The 21,529-nt window shown below is 45.2% G+C and overlaps 1 protein-coding gene and 1 long non-coding RNA gene across 4 annotated transcripts; one reads left to right on the plus strand and one right to left on the minus strand.

The window, feature by feature from the left end:
• Positions 1-1,684: 1,684 nt before the first annotated feature.
• Positions 1,685-4,432, minus strand: LOC141495033 (uncharacterized). The gene is made up of 3 exons (XR_012470644.1): positions 3,156-4,432; positions 2,474-2,584; positions 1,685-2,172 (listed from the first exon to the last, which is right to left on the minus strand). It is a non-coding gene; the product is annotated as an uncharacterized LOC141495033 (long non-coding RNA).
• A 140-nt stretch (positions 4,433-4,572) lies between these two features.
• On the plus strand, positions 4,573-10,355 carry LSM5 (LSM5 homolog, U6 small nuclear RNA and mRNA degradation associated). 3 transcript variants are annotated; one of them, XR_012471054.1, is made up of 6 exons: positions 4,573-4,687; positions 5,649-5,744; positions 6,340-6,367; positions 7,679-7,751; positions 8,435-8,655; positions 10,071-10,355. XR_012471054.1 is itself a non-coding variant. In XM_074198955.1 (5 exons), the coding sequence occupies exons 1-5, from the start codon at positions 4,642-4,644 to the stop codon at positions 10,101-10,103; spliced, it is 276 nt and encodes a 91-aa protein (XP_074055056.1). In that variant the 5' UTR covers positions 4,581-4,641; the 3' UTR covers positions 10,104-10,355. The 3 variants fall into 3 exon arrangements, 1 of the variants encoding a protein (XP_074055056.1); XR_012471055.1 differs by lacking the exon at positions 10,071-10,355 and adding an exon at positions 9,338-10,064; XM_074198955.1 differs by lacking the exon at positions 8,435-8,655 and having other exon boundaries at positions 4,581-4,687.
• Positions 10,356-21,529: the final 11,174 nt, after the last annotated feature.

Consider the following 21,529-nt stretch of genomic DNA (forward strand, 5'->3'; position numbering starts at 1 on the left):
CTCTTTCTCTACTTAGCTTGGAAGTATGAGAGACAGTCCTGGAAAGGGAGGTAAAGTCAGTGGTCCTTTCTGGAGGGAGTTAGGTCTCCTTGAGGGTCAGAAGATGAAAAGAGAAAGGGCTATGAGATGAAAAGGATTATGATAGGCATTTCAGAGAGCACAATGAAAGGGGAGGAAGACCTGACCTGGGACAGCAACAATATGGCTGACATGGATGGGGAGTGCATTGACTATGAAGGTGCTCATTCATCTAATTCAATGAAAAATTTTTTTTATTAAATTGATTAAATCCTATTTGTGTTTCCCTCTGTTTCTTTTTTATTTCCTTGATGCTATTTTCTTTTTTGTTTGTTTGTATTTTTCTACTTCCCTCCTGTTGAATCCCTTCCTTTTAATAAGTAAACTCAGTCAAGCAAAACCAATTAAAATGTCTGAAAGTCATGGCGTGATTCTGTGCCACTGGTGACAGGATGGTTTTTAAGCCACTTACCATATTAACTATCCCACTCTGGATGATCTGTCATTTGTCTGGATGGTCAGGAGATCCATCTGTTACAGGCTGAAGGGATCCCATGGTACCCAGAGGAAGCCAAGGGGTCCAGGAGACAGGGTGTCTAGCTTGGCCTAGGCATGGTCCTCAGTTGGAATATTGTCTCTGACATTCTTTGGGAGACCTTTTAGGGTCTAAGGGTCCTCAACTGAAAAAATAAGGGGGTTGAATGTAGTGTTCTATAGTCCCTTCTTGTTCAGCCTTGCAAGTTCAGGACTGGCTTTTCACAGACTTTTTCTATCTTAAATTGTTTTTGAAGCAAAGCCCACTTATTATCTGCATCAGTGTGATGATTCTCTTTAAATTAGCTAGTGTTTGTGTCTCTGGATCAGACTGGCCAAGACTTAATCCTTGCCCACAGTGGTCAGTTACCTTTGGGCCATTCTTTGGGGCTATGAATGGACTCATGAAACAAAAAAAACTATTTGAAAGGTCTTTGCCCTTGGTCACTATAATCACACAGCTGGTCCCCAATCAGTCTGATCTGTTTCTAAGAACCAACCCTGGGATTTTTTCACCTGGAGCAGCAGAGCCATTTGAGAAAAGAGGATGGGGAGATTCCAGAGGTGCAAGGAGAAGTGGGGTCTGCCCCCTGCCTCTGAGAGGCATTCATTCCACTCAGCAGGCTCTTATTAGGTTCTCACTGGGTGGTTGACACTATGCTAAGTGATGGGGGAGACAAAGAAAAGGCCAGACCAGGGGCCCTGGGTCCCAGGGTCCATCAAGGGGCTGGGGTTTTAATGGAAACAACCCCATGTATCCCCCTTCTATACAGTGTCAAAAGGAGGGAAGCTCAGAAGAAGGCTCAGGCAGGAAGCCGCAGTGAATACTGGGAAAGACAGACCTTGGGCATCCATGGTCAGAAAGTTGGGAAGAGATTTTTTTTTTCTTTTTCTTTCTCTGTTATAACTTAGAAAGTACCGCATTGCAGGGATGAGGGTTACTATAGGACATTGCGCCTCAGCCACGTCTCCCTGTAAACAGCGACGCCTAGAGGCCAGAGAGAAAAGGCCAGCTTCAACTCTCAAATCCGAAAACAAAACCCACCGGATAAATGAATCAACAAGTCCCCAGCTTGTTGGCTAGGGCCCCCCCCCCCCGCCCCCCACCCCCACCAGGATTTATGGACGGGCACAAACAGGCTGAGATAAGGGAGGAGGGAGGGAGGGAAGAGGGGGAAGGAGAAAAGGAGAGGGAGAAAGCGCCCACTGGGATGAGATCATTGATGCATCCAAATATCAAAATAAATGAAATCTCAGGGAACTGACAAAAACTAATTTCCCTAGCCAATTCCATTTTCTTGTTAACTAAAGACAATTGGTTTTTCACAGACGATGTTTGCGGGTTTAGATAGCAGTGCCAGAGATGTTTTTTTAAATTAAAATTGTATTGATATCTTTTTTTTTAAACCAGCCCAGACTTCACAATCTATCACTAAAACGTTTATTAAAACTCTTATGGTGCAGAACACTGAGCGGGGTCCGGTGTGGGGAGAGGGGCTGAAGCTGTGCCAATACAGAAATGAAAGGGAAACCGAGGCAAGGAAAGTGAAGGCACTTGCGGGGGGTCCACTCAATATCCCTGGAGCTGGGAAGGACCACAGAGGCCACGGAGCCATGTAACTGAAAGGGAAACCGAGGCACGGAAAGGGAAGGGACTTGCCGGAGTGTCACAAGTGATGCAGATCTCAGAGGCCATTCGAAAGTGGGGGAAACTGCACCCAGGCTCGGTTGACCCAGGTTGGGGCCCCGGGGGGTGTAATAGAAGCCTCTAGCTTTTCTCCTGGCAGCTCCATCCCAAGTGGGGCTCCTCGCCCTCCTCATCTCTTCCCACCCAGAACCCCGGTTCCCCCTCTAGGACCCCCTTCTTTTCCACGTCCAAATAGACGCAGTTGCAGGTTAATGGTAAAAATAAACCTCTTACCCTCATCTTGGCTTTGAGCGGATGCTTGAATTCAAAGACAAAGATGGATGTTCTTTAGAAGGGGGGGGTCATTGATACCTGGGCACCCCATTGCCCCCACAAATCTTCTTCCTAATAAAAGAATCATAATTAAGTAGAATCCACTAATAAGAGCCACTGAGTCTCACTGTACTAATAGATCTGCAGGGGTCGCCCCCCCACCTTTCTCCTCTGTCTCAGGGACCAAAGGTGAAGCTCCCCAAGAATTGGGAAAGGAGAGATATTTTGCCTTTGGAATTTTTTCGGGGATGAACGGCTGAATCAGGAGAAGCGGTCAGATCCCCCAGATTGTGCTCGAACCCCCCTACATGAGGGTTCCCTTCCTCCTTGAGAAGCCCCGGGGGGTGCTTATTGCTTCCACCTGAAAATGTAAATCCTTCGATCTGGCATTTAAATCCCTCCACAACCTAACTCCAATCTATGTATACATTTTTTTAAAAAAATTTTTTTTAGCTTTTTATTGATTTATTTTTTAATTCTTTTCTCTTTAAATTTTGAGTTTCAAATTCTGTCCCTCCCTCTCTCCTACGGCCTCTCAGAGAACACAAACAAGATGATATGAATTATACCAAGGAAATCATGCAAAACATTTCCATATTAGCCAGATTTAAAAAAAAGAAAGAGAAAGTAAGGCAAAGTATACTTCAACGTGCACTCAGACTTCATTAGTTTGATCGTCCAGCCTTGGCTTGATGCAGGTGGCTAAGTCATATCCAATCCAAAGTCCTGCAATATTGGTTACTACGCCCAATGCTCTTTTCACTCCACTCTGCCTCATTTTATGGAGGTCTCGCTTTGGTTTTGTTTTTGTTTTGTTCGGAAACCACCCCCTTGTCCTTTCTTCCAGTATTCTAGCACATAGTATGCTGGAGTATCAGTCCAGCCATTTCCCCCCACTGCAGCATGGTTAAAAGACAGAAATGGGCAGTTTTCGGAAGAAATCAAAGCTAGCAGTAGTCACATCATAGCTATTCAAACTCGCTCTGGATGAGAGAAAGGCCAATTCGATGACTCTGAGGCAGCAGCTCGCTCCCCTCAGAAACGCTAACTGCTGAAAGGGTTGCGGGGTCACAGAGAGCTGGCGGCGGGGAGAGCTGGGGAGCCCAAAGTGCCCATCACATTGATAGCCTTTGCCCCCAGCACTTCGGGGACTAGCTATGTACGGCAAAGGGAGAAAACAGGAAAGAAAAACAACCGAAAATGACTTTTCTGTTCAAAGCTGCGCGCGGCTGCTTTTCTTTACTTTCTCGATGGAGAATTGAACCAAGTTCTCCTCCATTCTTGCTCATGGAGATAGTCACTGAGAAGGTCCTGGCGCGATTTCACCAGATGCCAGCCTCGCCCCCCGGCGCGAGCCCACATGTCGGGGGCCTGTGTCCGTCCTCCATAGTCAGGGCACAAACAAACCGCTGTGTCCAGCCGCTGGGGGGACCACAAAAGGGGAGGGCCGGGCCCGGGGTCCACTAGGGGAGCCCAGACCTGGCCCTCCAAGTCAGCTCGGCCCGGAGGGGAGGCTCTGGAATTGGGGGGCTTCCCAGCGGGGCGGGGTGGCCCGATAAGGGGGCAGCCGCCGATCTCGGGGATCCCCACCACGAGGCGGGGTGCGCGGCTTGCCCGGCAGACGCCCCGCCCCCCGGCAGCCCGGCCGGCCTCGGCGGGTTATTTTGTATCTGCTTTGTGTTTCTTTGTATCCGTCTCCGCAGTGCCCCCACGCCCCCTCCCTCCGGCTTTCCAGAAGTTTCGGAGCCGGCTGGGAGGGGGACTGCGGCAGTCTCCTGCGCCAGGCCCCGGCGGAGCTTTCCGGCTCCCCCTAGAGGAGCCGCGGCGCCACGGCAGGCCGCCGTTCAGCCCGCGCGGCCGCCCGCCGGGGCGGGGCCCGCGGCACCAGCTCCGGCCTCACTCGGCCGGCGCCGCAACAGGTTTGCAGTACGCGTGCGCGAGGGCGGGGGCGCGCGCGCCCACGTGACTGTGCGCCTCCGAGCGTGCGGCTGCGTGAGCGTGCTTCCGTCGCGCGTGCGTGCTGACGGCCCCCATCGACAGCTCCGCGCTCTTCCATTGAGCGTGCCTGGGAGGGACGAGCGGAAGCGCGTCCGAGCTCGATTAGTCTCCCCTGGCCGCTTCCGGCAGCGATGGCGGTCAACGCCACCACCAACCCGTCGCAGCTGCTGCCGCTCGGTAAGGGCGGAGGGTGCGCGGCCCCGGGGCGCCCGGCCCGGCGCCTTCGGCCTCGCTCTGCCGCTCCGCCCCACGGGGGCCCCTTCGGGAACGTTCCCCCCGCGCCCGGGGCCTCAGGCCCCCCGACACGTGGCCGCTGCGGCCGCTGTCCTGCGGGCAGAGGGTGGAGAGAGGCCGGGCCCCCGCCGCCTCTGCCGGGGCGCCCCCCGCCCCCTCTGCCGGGGCGCCCCCCGCCGCCTCTGCCGGGGCGCCCCCCGCCGCCTCTGCCGGGGCGCCCCCCGCCCCCTCTGCCGGGGCGCCCCCCGCCCCCTCTGCCGGGGCGCCCCCCGCCCCCTCTGCCGGGGCGCCCCCCGCCCCCTCTGCCGGGGCGCCCCCCGCCGCCTCTGCCGGGGCGCCCCCCGCCCCCTCTGCCGGGGCGCCCCCCGCCGCCTCTGCCGGGGCGCCCCCCGCCCCCTCTTCCGGGGCGCCCCCCGCCGCCTCTGCCGGGCGCCCCCCGCCCAGCGAGGGCAGAGGAGCGGGTGACGCCCGGGGCCTCCGTTTGTGACTCCCCGGGCCCGAGGGGCAGGCAGAGGCTCCGGGCGCCTGACCCACCGAGGGGCCTGACGGGCCGGGTGACCCCCCAGACCCGCCCTCAGGGAGGCAGGACCCGAGGGGCAGCCGCGGAAAGGAAGGCCCCCCGCGCGGCCATTCGTCAGCGGGGCTGGAGGGCCCGCCTCTGTGCCGGGGCCTGGGGGCATGTTCAGGACCCTCACCGCCCGCTCTCAGGGTGGGGGGCAGCACCCTGAGTCCCACTCACGGCCTCCTGCCCACTCCCAAGGCCCATCGGCGGCCCCTCCCTCGCACCTTCTGCAGTGATAGAACACGAGGTGCGGGTTTGGGGCCAGAGCCAGACCGTGGGTGCCCGAACACCGCCCAGCAGGAGACCTAGTACATCTTTTCTCTTTGTTTTCTACACATCTAGAGCTCGTGGACAAATGCATAGGCTCGAGGATTCACATCGTGATGAAGAGTGACAAAGAGATCGTGGGCACGCTGCTGGGGTTCGATGACTTTGTCAGTATCCTTTGAAAGGGTTATTTCTATAAACATATATATATATTTAGGTTTTTGTAAGGCAAACGGGGTTAAGTGGCTTGCCCAAGGCCACAAGGCTAGGTCATTATTAAGTGTCTGAGGCCGGATTTGAACCCATTGACTCCTGACTCCAGGCCCGGGGCTATATCCACTACGCCAGCTAGCCGCCCCGAAAGGGTTATTTCTAAATGATAGGTGGGAACCAGAGGCAGCTGTGTCTTCAGAGCCAGAAGATTTTAAGAGCTCACCCTCAGGCCCTCCCTTGGTGACCCTTCTTCCCTCCATTTCTTAGAATCCCAGCACCCAGCCCATTGTGCCTCGAAATATATTATTTTTGTCCTAGAATGAGGTCAAAGCCTCAGGCTTATTCCTTCTTTTTATCACTTTCACCTTACAAATAGGAGGCTCTTGATCAGCGTGGGCAGAACTGAATTAGCTTTCTATTTATGATGACCTCAAATTAATTGTGTTTCAAAAATTAAATCTACTGGGGGGGGGGCGAGACAGAGAGAATGAATGAGAATATTCTGCTCAAGCTTTTGTAGCGTTCTGCTGCTTTTCTTGACACCAGATTCCAGATATGGTGTTGGAAGATGTCACTGAGTTGTGAGTACTTTTCAACTTTGGTTTGGGGGAAGATTTCTCTACCTTACCTCTGTTTGGATCTCTTCCCTTCTCCCCTGCTTTCCAGCCTTTTCATGCCTCTCCCATTAGAATGGAAAGCTTCTTGAGGGCAAGAAATGGCTTTCTTTTTGTTTGTATTCTCAGAGCTGAGCCCTGTGAGGGCCACTGAACCATCTTTTTAAATTATTAATTTAAATTAATTGCTTGTTGGTTTATTTTGTTAAAAATTTTCCATCTGCATTTATATCTGGCCAGAGCACCCTTGGCAGTGTTGGGGGTGAGGGCACCTCTCTCAGCATTACGTTGTAAAGTCCCTGTGTGTCTTAGTAGTTGGAGCTGTACAACTTAATTTGCTTGAGGGTACCCTGGTGATGGCTCTTCCCAAACCTGGACTGGTCCTTGGATGACAGAGAGGCCCTTGATCTCCAGGCCCATAAAGAAAGATTTTCAATTAGGGGAATCTGCTGGCCCTGATGTGGAGAACTGGTGGAGTCTTAGGGGCAGCCTCTGGCTCCAACAATTCTGAGCTTTTCAGCACTGGTGCTTCCAGATGGCAACCCCTAGCATATTTTTTTGTGACCAAATTGGCTACAGATTAACATACCCTGAATCAAGGGTTTCTGTGACCCTAGAAAGTGAGGGAGGAGACCAGAGAGTAGGGGCATTTTTTTGTTTCATTTTGTGCTGTGTCCTTGGGTTGGCTAAGGCAGCCTCACTGCCAGGATTGGGGAGGGTTAGGAAGGATGCTGGGGCACTTCAGAGTCAGTGAACATCCATCCATCAGTCGATGTTGTGGTTTTGGTTTGTTTGCTAGAACAAATTCAAAATTCTTTTGAATTTTGGGAGTCTCAGACTAAGGAGACAGTTGAAGTTGTGTTATCTTCGGTGCATGATTTCTATTTTGGAGAGTTTTGAGAGGTTGTGAAGATTGGAGGAAATGTAGAGCCCATCATGCTCATGTGATCCAAGGGGTCCAGAATAGGTTTTAGTGGATCTCAGCATCTTAAAATTGCATAGCTAAGTGGTCTTGGGCCCTTAAGCTACTTGCCAGAGAGGCTGACTTAGAGGCCATCAGGAGATGCTTGCAGAGGGCTGCCAGGATCTTTTATCTCTTTTTATTAAAATCTCCTCCATGGTTCCTTTGGGAAAGAGTCTCACCCAAGTCTTACTTTTGAAGTCTTCTGCCCTTTTGTAGAGTAAATATTTTCAGGTTAGAGACTAAATTCATTTTCTCTAAAATATTGATTGATATTACAAATATCTACTCAGTTTCTGCTTTCTGTTTTTCTTTAGTGAGATCACACCTGAAGGAAGGAGGATCACCAAGCTAGATCAGATCTTGCTAAATGGAAATAACATCACGATGGTAAGGCTTGTTTCCGGTTCTCCTTTTTGGGTGTGGAGAAGGATAGAGGTCAACATGGGGCTTCCTTAAGAATCCCATTTGTACCAGAGCCCAGAGAGAATCTAAAATGGCAAAGGAAGGAAGACCTGTGTCAGTGAACCAGGAGTGGGCCTAAACAAGATCAGAACAGCCTTGAATTCTGCATTTTCTCTTGATTTTTATTGACCTGTGGGGAGGAATTTGGAGCCCCTGCCACCATCATCAGGGAGGCCTGGGAAATATAGATAGAATCAGGGCTGACCTTTTTAGGCTTTTTTTTTTTTTGTGAGTTTGAAAATGTGTTCTGTGTATTCAATTTTAGTTTAGCGTTATTTCTTCCATTCATGACTTAGTCTTTAAAGCACTTAGGATCTATGAATGGAGAAATGGAACAGAGACTCTACAGAAATCATTTGTCATCTGCCTAAACTTTCATTTCTTTATGTAAAAGAAAGTCATGGTGGCCCTGTGGTACAACAGAGCTCTTGAGGCAGCCTGGGGTGAAGGGGGAGGGTGGTGGTGGGGAAGAGCCGTGGACTTGGAGCTGGAGGCTGGTTCTCAGTTAAACAGAAAAGGACTTAGTTCAATAGTTCCACAAGGCCCAGATAGGCAAAATGGAGGTCGTGCTTTGTGTGACCAATAGCAACTACTCTGCTCTTTCCCAGAGGCACTAAACTGGAGTGGTCTTGTACCCTACAAGTGGCATTGCTGGGGAAAAAGCAGATCATTTAGCAAGATGAAAATGTGGCCATTTATAAATCTGTCTGGACCAGTTGTCTTGGTGAACCTCCCAACTCTTTGAAACCTCAGCCTGGATTTACAGACTGAGTGTGACCATGCCGCTTCCCAGTTTCCTGACTTTTCTCCTTGTATCAGTGGATCTGAGGTACTGCTTCATTCCCCAGTAGAAGTGGGAGAGGCAGGTGGCTAGTGTAGAGCTCTGGACCCTTCATTTGAAAGCAGTCCTGATCACCTTACAGGATTCTTGTAACTTCAGGGGCATCACCCCTGTAGAGCTTCCCCAGGGCCTTGACTTTTCTCCCAAGTCAGGACTTTTCTGGATCACAGGTGATTTGGTACCATTTCCTGCCCTTTTCCCTGTCCTCAGAAATGCTTGCTAAATGTCCACTTTATTGTGGAAATTATCTGCATAATTTTCTGTGTGTTCATCTGTCTGTCTAGAAAAAGATGCCATCTACATGTGTATGTATAAAACCCTGGAGGAGATGCCTAGGATTTTGTTTAGATGGGCAGAGCTTGCCTACAGCAGTGTCACCCCTTGGCACCTTTAGAGACATCTCCTGGGCAAGGCATACAAGGCAGGCAATCATTGGGGTTATAGCCTCTGAGCCAGAAGCAAGCCCCTCATGTTTCAGAGAAATCTGGAGAGGGATCCCTGGGAGGAGGAGAGGTCACCTGCCTTAGGTCACAGGTTGTCACAGGAGACTGGCAGGATTTAGTTTAGGGTTCCCCATTCAGAGCTTTAACAGGGACCTGAGGGAACTGATTAGGAAAATGAGCAGAATAATAACTCGGATGTTTTGTGCTCATCATTCCTTCTGGCTCAGGAACTCCCTGGATTGGAAACTTCCATCATTGATACTGACTGACAGTTCACTTATCTGCCAGGCTTTCCTGACCCCAGGCTCGCCTTGGATGCTATGAAATGACAGAGGCTGGGGATAGGCATAATGGCACCATTTTCATATTCCTTCTGAGGAACAAGATGAGTTTTGGACTGAAGAATCCTCAATAAAGGGTTGGCTTCCTGTAGGCTTCAAAGCCCCTCAAAACCAACCAGCTGGGGAAGACTTGTGATCCAGTATTGGTGCAGAAAGTATTCCCCCAGAAGTAGAGCTTTGAAGTCTTACTTATATAAATTGATGAAGAGTGATTTGTATTTTCTGCTGTTAGCAATAGTGTCATCTAGTTTTGAGAAATTTAAAGGGATTTAAAAAATCAGGTAATAAAAATATTTAATTTTTATATAAATTATAGTTATTTGTAACCTTTCCAGCTTGTGAAAAAATCAGTTATTAATCTTCAGATTTCACAGATTAAGCCAGAAATCACTATAATAGTGTCATGTCATTCCCAGTAAGTTTCTGAGGAAATGGTGACCTTTTTTGACCTCAAGGCAGGTTTGTGAGCAGATCGTTTTGGAACAGGTTTTGTAAAAAAAAAAAAAAAAATCTTTTGGCAACTTTTAAATTAGTGAAAAATACTTGACTTTTGTATGGTAATTTAGACATTTGTTTACTAATCAGTTTACTAACCCACCCTTGGCTTTTTCCTATTTAGCTGGTTCCTGGAGGAGAAGGGCCTGAAGTATGAAATTTGAAAGGATTTTTCAGTCATCTACAGGATCTTTTTGGTTTGCCACCTGTCAAATGGAGGGTTTTTGCTTTTTTTTGTTCTTTTTTTACTTTTAATGTTGATATTTGATACAGTTAAATTTCCTGTTAAAGGGAAAATTCTTTGGGAATGGATTGTAAATTATATTTTTTGTAAGTTAGAATCATGAATTTCTTGAAAAGAAATCATTTGATGTTCAAAGTCTAAAATAAAGTCTTTTTTTTCATTGTCTGTGATTTTATTTCTGATACTCTTGATTTCTAAGAGGAGTGGGGAGCTAACAGTGACCATTTTGTCTTTAGTAGTGGACCCTGGAAACACCGACTACATATCACAGTGGGAATCCAGGTAAGCAGGAGATCTTAAGAAACGTGGGCTTCATGAGGTCTGTAGGAAGTTTTTTGAAGGTCTGTGAATTATAAATTATTTTGGTAACTATTTTCTATCATTTCTTTGTAATCATGTGTATTTCATGTTCTATATTAAAAACAGTTCTGAGAGGAAGTTCATAGACTTGCCACTAAGGGGATTAGGGTCTGGGACATAAAGAGACTCTTTCCTCAGGTCAATTGAGGTCCCAGTACGTGGGAAAATTTGAACAGTCAGCAGTTTGTTCCAGCTGAATGACTTAGCAAACACAGGGTGACTTTCCTCCCTGTCTCAGGGATGTCCTTGAACTTGGACAGTCCTGGAAGACTGTATTTGTTATCAGTTGTGGTGAGCTTTTGGTTCCTTTGAGGTCTCTGAGCCTCGATCATTTTTGTTCCACCAGTGCTTTTTCAAAGAAAACAGCTTTTAACAAAAATATTAGACTTTCTTTTTTTTAACTGGGCTGATCCTTTATAAGTTCTCTAGTGTGGCCATCTCCCTTCTCTCCTTGGGATAGGCTCCCTGGAAGGCTCCTAGGGCACTGATGGCTTTCCTTTTACTTGAGTTGTTTCTCTCTTAAAAGAAAGGATTAGGTCAGTAACTTTCTAGACTCTCCTTTTCCTGTTTTCAAGCAACTATTCACAACTAAGAGTCACCCTCTGTATGTATGATACAAATACCACCAGTATTATGAAGAGTGATCCCACTCTTTCATTTTGCAGATGAGGAAGTAAAAGCCCAGTGGGCCCATGGGTCAGTCAATTCATCCACCCGTTTTCTTACTTGTAAAATGGGAGATTATCCTGCACCTGACTCCCAGGATTGTTATGAGGATCAAAGGAAATAATGCTCATGCTTAACCTAGGGCCTGGCGGGGTAATTGGGTGCCATTAAGCTGTTTCCCCTTCCCCTTAAATGTCTGTCCAGATCTCACCATGAGTGACTAGCTGAGCCAGAATTTGAACAACCACATCCCCTGACTTCCAGACGAGCTCTATTTCTACAAGTAACTTCCCCTGCCCCCCATCTTGAGGCAGGCATAACCCTACACCCCCAAGGACAGTTCCAGGAACCAAGAGCTGCGCCTGCCCTTTCTTCATCACCTCATGGACACTACATGCAGAACGGGTTTAATTTACTTCATATGAATAAGAATGGGAAGAGGATTTTAAAGAAGCAGAAGGAACCAGAAAAAGAGACCTCAGCCACTTCTAGTGCATGAACATTCCCATTACTTGGAAAAGAAACTGCTAAATGATCTAAGTTGGTTAAACGGGGTCCTGTGTTTATTCCCTAGAAAATATGACCTAGTGGTTAAAATAGCTTGGTATCAAGGGGATTATCAAGGGGTTAAGTGATATAAAATAAAAATTGTGGTTTTGTTCCTTAGAGTTGGAATGAGGATTTAAGATAAGGTAAGACTCCTGAAATGCTTTGGTAGTCAACTAACAACCTATTTTGGGTAGGAGGATTGGTGAGAAAATTCCTTCAAAGTTGCTATATGGTTCTGAGATCTCATTGATTTCCAGTGGTATGCAATGTAGTCATCCCATTTTTGATGTACAAAGGGCCCTTTAGTGATGGTGGGATGGGTCCATGCATGAGCCATAGACCTGGAAATCAACTGCAGGAAGATGATCATTGAACCTGAGAGACAGATGAGATCAGGAAGAAGGGAAGGGAAGAGGACTCAGGATGGAGCTTGGGAGGCCTAGCAAATGAGACTGAGAAGAAAGTGAGGCAGGTAGAAGATCAAAAGAGGGCAGGTCTCTGACCTGGGAAGGAGAGCTTGTCCAGGAGGAGGTGATCGATGGGCTCCTGCTGTAGAAGTTCAAGAAGCAGGACAAATGAGAAAAGACTTAGATCTCACAGTGATATCATTGGTGGCTTTAGAGAGGGCCTCTTGACCGGAAACCTTCCTTCTTGTGTTTGAAAAGTAAAGAATAATTAAGGCATTTTATCCATGATCCCCAGCAACAACCGTGGTAGTAGGATGGGCTGCTGGGGCATCAGTGGTATCTCATCTGACATGGAGTCAGGATCAGATCTGGTCTCAGATACTAGCCTTGTGATCCTGGGCAAGTTACTTCACCCTGTTTGCGCCAGCTTCCTCATTTATAAAATAAACTGGGGAAGGAAATGACAAACCACTCTAGTAACTTTGCCAAAAAAATCCCATATAGGTACATGAAGAGTCAGATATAACTGGAGGGACAGCTACAAAGTAATAGCCATAGCAGTAGTATTTACGTATTACAGCTTAAAGCTTGCAAAATGGTTTATATACACTTATCTGAGCTACATCTCAACCCCATGAAATAGGTACAACTGTAGTCATTTAACAATTGAGGAAACTGAGGATGAGTGAATTTAAGGGACACATGGCTAATGTCTTGAGTGCAGATTTGAACTTGGGTCTTCTTGACTCCAAGTCTAACACTACCCTGTACTATTTCGATTAATCTCTTTTGTGTTCTGTATTTATAGAAATGTCCTTTATTGATGTTTATATTCAGAATGAGAAAAAATGGAGAATTCTGATGTGGAGGGAGAGAATTCCTCCTTTCTTGCCTCCCCTTCGCTCGAAGTCCAAGGAGAGGTAAGTGTGGGCCTTTGTTCTAACAAAAATGGAGGAGTGGTTACCTCTTCTCTCTTAATCACAGCCCAGGGCCATGGGGACCAAGAAGGGACTATTGGCCCCAACACTTCAGTGCTGTCCCAGACCATATGTTCAGTCTCACCGGTGGTTATCCAACCTCCATGGCCGACTCCATCATCATTATTAGTGACATGTCACTGAAGACAATGGAGGCCAGAAGAAGAAACTTAAGGAGAGACCCTTAAACCTTTGAGCACATTGTTAGCTTGATGTCCTTGGACTCAGTTCTGTCTCCCTCAGCAGTTTAAATAACAGTTGATAGCAGAAACAAAAAGTGAACATTGTTATTAACACAGAATTTCTGAGTTCTTTAGAGTTGATGATGATGCTTTTCCTTCATTCTTGAAGATCATAAAATCAGAGGGAAGATGCCATGATAAGTCCGTTAATTGGATTTGGGGGAGGGAATACTGTACTAAGTCACCAGCATCACTTTTGTCCTTTGGAGCAATCTGGGACCAGTGGCCAGATATGATCAGGACAACTGGAGATGGTCCTGGATGCAAGACAGGGTTGAGTAATGCTTTGGTATGGATAAGAACAACAATTCTTTTTTCCATTTATCGAAATGGAGATTGTTACAACTGGGAGGGATCTCAGATCGTCTGGCCCAATCCTTTCCTTTTCTGATGGGTAAATCGAGGACCTCAGAGCTGAAGGGACCAAAGTCACATAACTACTTAGTGACAGAGATGAAATCTACAGCCTAGGCTACTGGTTTCCAACTTGGTGGTCTTTCTACTACATCACATTCCCTCCAATTCAGGCTCAAAAAATAATAATGGCAAGTAAAAACTGATATTAAGGTCAAAGCAGGGATTTTTTTTGTTATGACTTATCCCACTCTTTTGGACTTCAGCTTTTCCTGTTCGTGGTAGTCAGAATGTCATTCTTTCAATTTCTTTTTTTTTTCTTTTTCCCTCAGTTTTCCCATCTGATTATGACCTAGCCAACAGAAAAGGATAGAAGGGAAGGGACCTAAGACATTCTGGGAAAATATTTCAAAATATGTCTTAGAAATTTGGCATGGCCTCTGTGATTAGAGTGACCTGTGCTTTTTTATGAGCAAAGTTAAAGAATCAACAACTATTGATGGAAGTTAAGACCTGTGTGTCCCTTGACTTGAGAAAACACATTGATTGAGTATTCCTACCTGATACTGCAATGGTATTTGATAAATCAGGTGTGTTTCATAAATGGAGTAAATAGGTGCTTCCATGGGGAGCTCAAAGGAGAACTGAAAAGAGCTCCATGACCCAAATGATCTCTCTTGGCCTGCAAATAATTTTTTTTTTAATTACGGAAAAGCTCCTCTGGTACTTTAGTGCCAAATCTGGGACCAGACTACTACATGAGGGATTTGGATGGAAGAGGTAAGTTTAAGAAGGAAGTGTGAGTACACTGTGAATACAAACTTTAGCTGTTTTATGATTTTATTTTGTATGGGCTGGGTTTTGGACATTGCCAATATTTAATTTCTAGTTTAATGCAAAAACAATTTTGATAGTTTAGCTGTGTGACTTTGGACAAGTTATTTTGATAGTTCAAAGTTTTCTAGTCTATAAAAAGGAAGTTTAAACAATGATCCCTAAGGCCTCCTTCAGTCTATATTTTTCCTAAGTTTTTTTTTTTAGTTTAAGAAAAATTTTAAAGCACAAAATGTTTTAATCCTTTTTAAAAATTTTAAATTCTCTCTCACCCTCTTCCACCCTCCCCTTCTTCTTCACTAGTGAAGAAAAATGTAAGACAAATAATGCCTATTACAAATATGTCTACATGTAAGTAAGACATTTCTACATTAGCCATGCTGATTCCAACTTTGTGAGTTGATGCTCCAAGGCTTAGTATTCAGGATACCAAAAAGAAAGCAAATGACTTTTCTGACCACCAGAGGGCAACATGAAACTGACCTACCAAAAAATTAAATAAGAAATTTAAAAGTAAAACCCAAGAAATGTAACAAGTAACACTCTCTTGCACCAGATGGCACTCTGGAGCCAATCTGGTCATCATCTCTCCATTCACTTAGCATTTATTCTCTTTGTGGGTGACTTCTTTTGCCTCGTTTTTACCCAGTCTTGCTTACTCTGACCCTCCTCCTGGTCCCTTCTGCTGGGCTGCTTAGTGTCCCCGTATCCGGGGCTCTTTCCTTGATGATGGTTAAACTAAGCATGACTCTGGGCTCACTGTCCGGCCTGCTCTCCTCACTCGTCTTGTACCTACCCTGTTCCCCTGGAGGGAGATGCTATCCCCACCTGGCTATAGCCAGGACCTTTTTATTTTCTGGTTGACCCCAACTTTGCCATGGTCTAACACTCCTAGACACAAACCGGCCCTTTCTCTATTACCCTTGCTCTCTCCTATCTGCCAAACAATTTTTGTACCCTCCTGAAGCTCTTTGTATTACATCCTATGGTTGATGTTGTTCAATTGTTTTCAGTTATATCCAATCCTTTGTGACCCCCATTTGGGATTTTCTTTCCAAACATACTACAGTGGTTTGCCATTTCCTTCTCCAGCTTATTTTACAATTGAGGAAACTGAGGCTAACAGGGTGAAGTGACTTGTCCAGGGTCACACAGCTAGGAAGTATCAGGGATCAGAAGATAAGCTTTCCTGATCTAGGCCCAGTACTCTATCCATCCACTGTAGCACCTAGCTGCCCATACTGTTTGATTTAAGAAACTTGGGAAAATGCAAATTAAGAACTCTCTAGGCTAGTTAGAAAGAGAAAAGAAAGGAGGTAGGGAAAGAGGCAGAGAAGATTATGCTTAATTTAATGCCTTTTGGGATTGAGATTTTTGTTTCCTCATTCATTTTGTACCTTTCTCTATTTTAATCTGTCCATTTCTATATTTTCTACTCCATTTCAGTTTTTTTTCTTTCCTCATATATTTTGAAACTATTTCCTACCTTGTTAATACTCTTAGGTATTCTGCATTTATCTAGAACTTTTATTTTCTTGTTTCCCTTTTCATTAGACAGATTTTTAAAGATTTTGCTTTTTAATGAACATAAATCTATTTTTCCCTTGCTCAATGAAAAGAATCTCAACATATCCTTGTATCAAATACTTATATCAAGCAAAATCCAATCCTACCTTAGCCATCTTAAAATTGTTTCATTTTGCACCTTGGGCTCATCACATCTCAACAGATTTTTTTAAAAAATGATAAATTGGGGTGGCTAGGTGGTACAGTGGATAGAGCACTGGCTCTGGAGTCAGGAGGATCTGAGTTTAAATCTGGCCTCAGACATGTCATAATTTCCTAGCTGTGTGGCCTTGGGCAAGCCACTTAACACCATTGCCTTGCAAAAAAAAAATGATAAATCATGGAATTTCTGAGTTGAAAGGGACCTTGGCCATCATGCAGTGCAACCTAGAGGAGAAAAGGAGACCTCAATCTGGTGATCCCCAGCAATTGCTCAGTTCATCCTTTGCTCCAAGACTTCCTGTGATGGTTAAGCCTACTTAGGAAGTTCTACTAGTTAGAAATTTTTCATTACTGTTTAAGTAATTTTGCCTCTTTTCCTACTTCTGCCCTTGGGGACAAAAAGAACAAATGGAATTCCTCTTCCACACCACAGCCCCCGAAGACATCCTAGCTAGAAGGAAAGGATCATTTACAACAGGTTGGCTACCAAGTGATGGTGATGAGCTTTGTGGCCCATGGGGGACCCATGGAACAAAAATACAAACTAGCTCCAAATCCTATGTGTGTTAATCTTCCAATTACGCAGTTCTGGTGCTTGAATTTTTCAACCATATGTATCACTAATTTTACTGCTGCTATTCTAGATGTTAGATCATTTATTCCTAAAGGGAAGATTAAACAGCCTCGATGGCTCCCTATTGCTGTTGGATAAAGTACAGACTCTTCTATTTGGCATTTAAAGCCCTGTGCAATGAAGCTCCAGTTCATTTCTGGAGCTGATGATGCAGTTCAATCTGTTGCATGCTTTATTTTCTTGCTGATCAGTCCTCCTTGCTGCTCTCAGTGTGTGACATTGTCTTTCTCACCTTTGAGTCTTTGTACAGGGAATCCTCTATACCTGGAATTTCCTTTCCCCTCCTCTTGCCTCTTGGGCTTTCCTTATTCTCTCAGTGGTTAGTGCTGTTCCTTAAATAATTCTGTTGTGGAGTGCCTTCTCCAAATTATTCCTGCATATAAATCTGGTATGTGCCCTGGATTTATTTAGCTTTGAACATGGAGTGTGCCCCCTTTTTCTGTTGCTATTTTTCAGTTTTGTAGTAGAAAATCCTTATCATGGAGTACAATGTCATGCCTTAAGATTAGTCCTTAAGTACCTAGAATCTTTGTGTTTTAATCATTGGGTGTGTTGTGTGAATAAAAAGCTGTCCCGAACTTGAAAAAAAGAAAATAAAAGGAAGTAAACCCCTTGAAAGCAAGAACTGACTTGACCTTAGGTTTGTACCCTTAAAGGGTGGTAAGGTGTCTAGGCTGATTGATTACTTGATATTGATAACATCACTAGAGAAAATGAATTATGTGCATACTGACATTTTGCCTGAGTCATGTCTGACTCTATGTGATCCCATAGACTTTGTCCATGAGAATTTCTTGGCAAAGATGTTGGAGTGGTTTGCCATTTTCTTCTCCAGTGTGTTCCCGTTTTACCATTGAGGAACTGAGGCAAATAAGGGTGACGTGCCTTGCTCAGGGTCACACATCTAGTACCAGATTTAACAGAGATCTTCCTGAATCTGGGCCTAGTTCTCTATCCACTGCCCAACCTGAGGCATCTTAATAGACATTTGTTAGTTTGGTTACTTGAAGTACATAAGCCTCTAGAGGAAATGGCTCCTCTGGATTCATGATCTTAGCATGAGTCAAGCCACTTTACCTAAAGAAGAGCTGCTAAATGAAAGGACAGTCCATAGGTTTTCCTGGGTTTTAGAGTTGGTTTCAGAATAAGCCTAAAGGCAAGACTTGATTACATGCAATTGCACTCCGTCATTCTGCTCAGGATACCCATAAGCAAGTCAATTTGATATCTTTGGATTTGTTGGGTTGGATTATGTTCTGAGAAACAGTATAAGCAGAAAGGGGGAGGTGAGCACCCTGCTGTCTTCTGTCCCCCAGTCAGACCATAGATTTGAGAATAGTATCAGTAAACTGGAGAACTCCCAGAGGAGGGCAGCTGGTCCTGACATGTAAGAACTTGGTGTAAGGGACTTGGTAGGTTAAGTCTGGGGATAAAAAAAGACTTAGGGGGAACACGTGACATCAGTTAGTCAGCAATCATTGGCCTAGTACTAGATGCCAGGACTACAAAGACAAAAGGGAAGCAGATGCTTCTATAGAATTCCATTCTAGTGAAGGAGACAAAGACAGATAAGTTTAATACACCCTCTGGGGCTATTTCTTTGATTCCCACAAACATTGGTGACTTGGAGGAGAGTACTATGCTGAAAGTTTACAGCATGAGCCTCTGCCAGTAAGTTTCCCAAAATATGTCATCCAGTTGATATCAATTAGGTTTTACAAAAGGAATATATGGGGGTGGGGGGGCTAAGCGGCACAGTGAATAGAGCACCGGCCTTGGAGTCAGGAGTACCTGGGTTCAAATCTGGCCTCAGACACTTACTAATTACATTACTAGCTGTGTGGCCTTGGGCAAGTCACTTAACCCCACTGCCTTGAAAAAGAAAAAATCTAAAAAAAAAAAAGGAATATATATATGGAAAAGGTATAGCAACCAAAGGGCAGCTAGGTGACGCAGTGGATAAAGTGCCAGGCCAGGAAGACCTGAGTTCCATGTTTACCACAGACCCTGAGCAACTCACTCAACCTTGTTTGCTTCAGTTTGCTTAGCTATAAAAATGATTAAGAGCAGGAAATGGCAAATCACTCCAGTATCTTTGCCAAGAAAACCCCAAAAGGGAGTCATGAAAAGTTGGATGTGACTGAAAACAGTGAAACAACAACAAATAGCAAGAAAAATAGTTCTAAAGCACTCTCTCACCCCTACCCCTCAAGGTGGGGCATATTCTCCCTTTGTATACATGCTTCCCCAAAAGAGATTATGATACTGTCAATCTCTATTAAGGATAGCTTGTTTTTAATTTCTCAGCATATGTAATAAATTAACACCGTACCTGCTTGCCTCTCTGTGTCCCCTTCTGAACTTCTTTCTCTTCTTTTCTGAGTATTTTAAAAATACTTCATTGACATTCTTTCTTTTTTTGGCATCACTTTCCATACTCTTCCCCCTCCCTCTAAAATAAAATTCCTTTCTCCTAAAATAAGACTTTTTTTCCCTTGGAACAACTAATATAGACAAGCAAAACCAAATACATTTTAATCATGTCTGAAAATGTATATCTCATGCTTCACTTATAGTCTCTGACAAAAAGTGGGAAGCATGGTTCCTCATCTTTCTAACAGCTACAATTGGCCATTACATTTGTGATGTCTATGGATTGACCTGTGGAGATCAGTCTTTACAGCATGAGCAGATACAACTCATTTATAGTACAAGAGACCATGCGGAAGATTGGGGTGAGCCTACTTCAGACCATGAGGATTCAGGGTCTTGTTCTGTGTAATGATGAGGAATTCTCTAATTGGCAGCTGAAATGGGAAGACCTGTTGACAGGAGGGTTGAAGAGCCCCTGATGTGGCCATACAAAAGAGGTGATCCACCCCTTTGCTACTTTTTCCAATTGTGACTGTGAGGAAGCAGGACTGCCTTGTGCTGTCTTCAAGAGCTGGGGGTACATTAGAGGGGAAGGGTGGTTGTCCTGTCTCCTCTCTAGCCTTAAAAGCTGTGAGCTTATGGGCCTTTCTGTCTCTGTATTTGTTCTGTCCTGAACTTAAATGAATTTTCTGGGATAGAAATGTTCAAGTAGCTTGTAGGCTAGGGAGTCCCAGACATGTCATTAAAGGTGCCACTGATAGAAGTGAACATTAACTATATCTGCATTATCCATTGGAGGAGTAGCAGCCAGTGGCAGTGAAAGTGTGTACCCTAAGAGCAGTGACAAAGCAGGGACATGGAAAGAAGTGATAGTTCCCTGAGGAAAGGAAGCTTCAGGGAACATGACCCCTTTGTGGTAGAGAGAAGCCATAGCTGTGTACCTCAGAAAGTTACCAAAGAATCTTCATGAGGACTCTACATAGGGAGAAAAGGATTTCCAGTGGAGGAGAGAGATGTAACTACTGTCTTGGACTATTATCTTAGAGCCCCCTCTCTCTATGTCTGTTAGGTGTATTTGTGGGAGAGGGTACCTTAGGAGAGGAAGGAGGAATGCCAAAGGGATGTACCAAATATTTTTATCACACCATCTGTATAAATGCCTATTTGAAAAACTCATTATTATGCTTAATTGATTGTTAATGTGGAGCACCACGGTGGGGGCTGAGGAGCTACAGTATTAGAAACACAGCTTCTTGGAGTTATCCTGGGGGTTGCTTATTTAGTTCCCTTCTGAGGACCCCAGTTAGTGAGCCTGTGAATTGGTAGGGGAGGGGGGTAATGAAGGTATCTAGGAGAGTATACATAGGTGTTCTGTAGTTGCATCTGGTCTGCTAACCATGGGCTTCAAGGCTACAGTCACAGTGTTAAATTTGAAACTACTCTTCCTAGGAACTTGAGGTGAGATGGGGGTGAGTGTGCCCCTGAAGTGTGTGTGTATGTATGTGTGTGAACGTGCTTGTGTGTTCTTAATTTAACTTTGAAATTAATATTCCTTTATTAAAAACTAATTGATATTAATTGATTAGGAAGAACTGAGGTTCTTGTCATTATTGTATAATAGCAAGAGAGACCCACCAGAATAGGGACTTGAGGCAAAAACATTAAAAAGAGACACCCTGCCCTTTCAGGGGTACCCCTAGAAACCTGAGGTGAAGTACAGCCAGGTTCACTCTGAAGAAGTGAAGGCTGGCTAAGAGTCCTGTGGAGGGGGGAGGAGGAAGGCCAAAGAAGGGATTGGACTGGATTTCTGATCCTAGTGATGCTTAAGAAATGACAGGATTACTCAATTTTGATCTAGAACCATTTTCTAATTAGGGAGTATGGAACAAGAAAGGTTGACAGGAACTCACAACCTAAGGTAAGAGAGGAGATGTTGCAAGATCATCCACCTAGTAACCCTCCAAATGGCTGTCACCAGTTCTAAGGAAATTTACATTCCAGAGGACCAAAGAAATGGCTCAGCTGTTGCAAGGCAATCTTTGAAGGGTGGGGGGAAGTGATAGCTGGCATTTATACCCCTTTATAACCCAATAATATTTTCAAATAACTTTATATATGGTAGGTCATCTGATCCTCACAATACCGTGAAAGGTACAATTATTTTCCTTTTGCAGTTGTGGAAACTGAGGCACAGCAAAGGATCACACATCCTGGT

Source organism: Macrotis lagotis, chromosome 8 (genome assembly GCF_037893015.1).
Source record: "Macrotis lagotis isolate mMagLag1 chromosome 8, bilby.v1.9.chrom.fasta, whole genome shotgun sequence".
NCBI lineage: Eukaryota > Metazoa > Chordata > Mammalia > Peramelemorphia > Peramelidae > Macrotis > Macrotis lagotis.

Bases quoted from the DNA above. Each gene is read 5' to 3' on its own strand.
- LSM5 (XM_074198955.1), top strand. From the start codon at position 4,642: ATGGCGGTCAACGCCACCACCAACCCGTCGCAGCTGCTGCCGCTCG. The intron at 5,745-6,339 runs GTATCCTTTGAA...ACCAGATTCCAG, and splicing joins GGGGTTCGATGACTTTGTCA to ATATGGTGTTGGAAGATGTC. The intron at 6,368-7,678 runs GTGAGTACTTTT...GTTTTTCTTTAG, and splicing joins TTGGAAGATGTCACTGAGTT to TGAGATCACACCTGAAGGAA.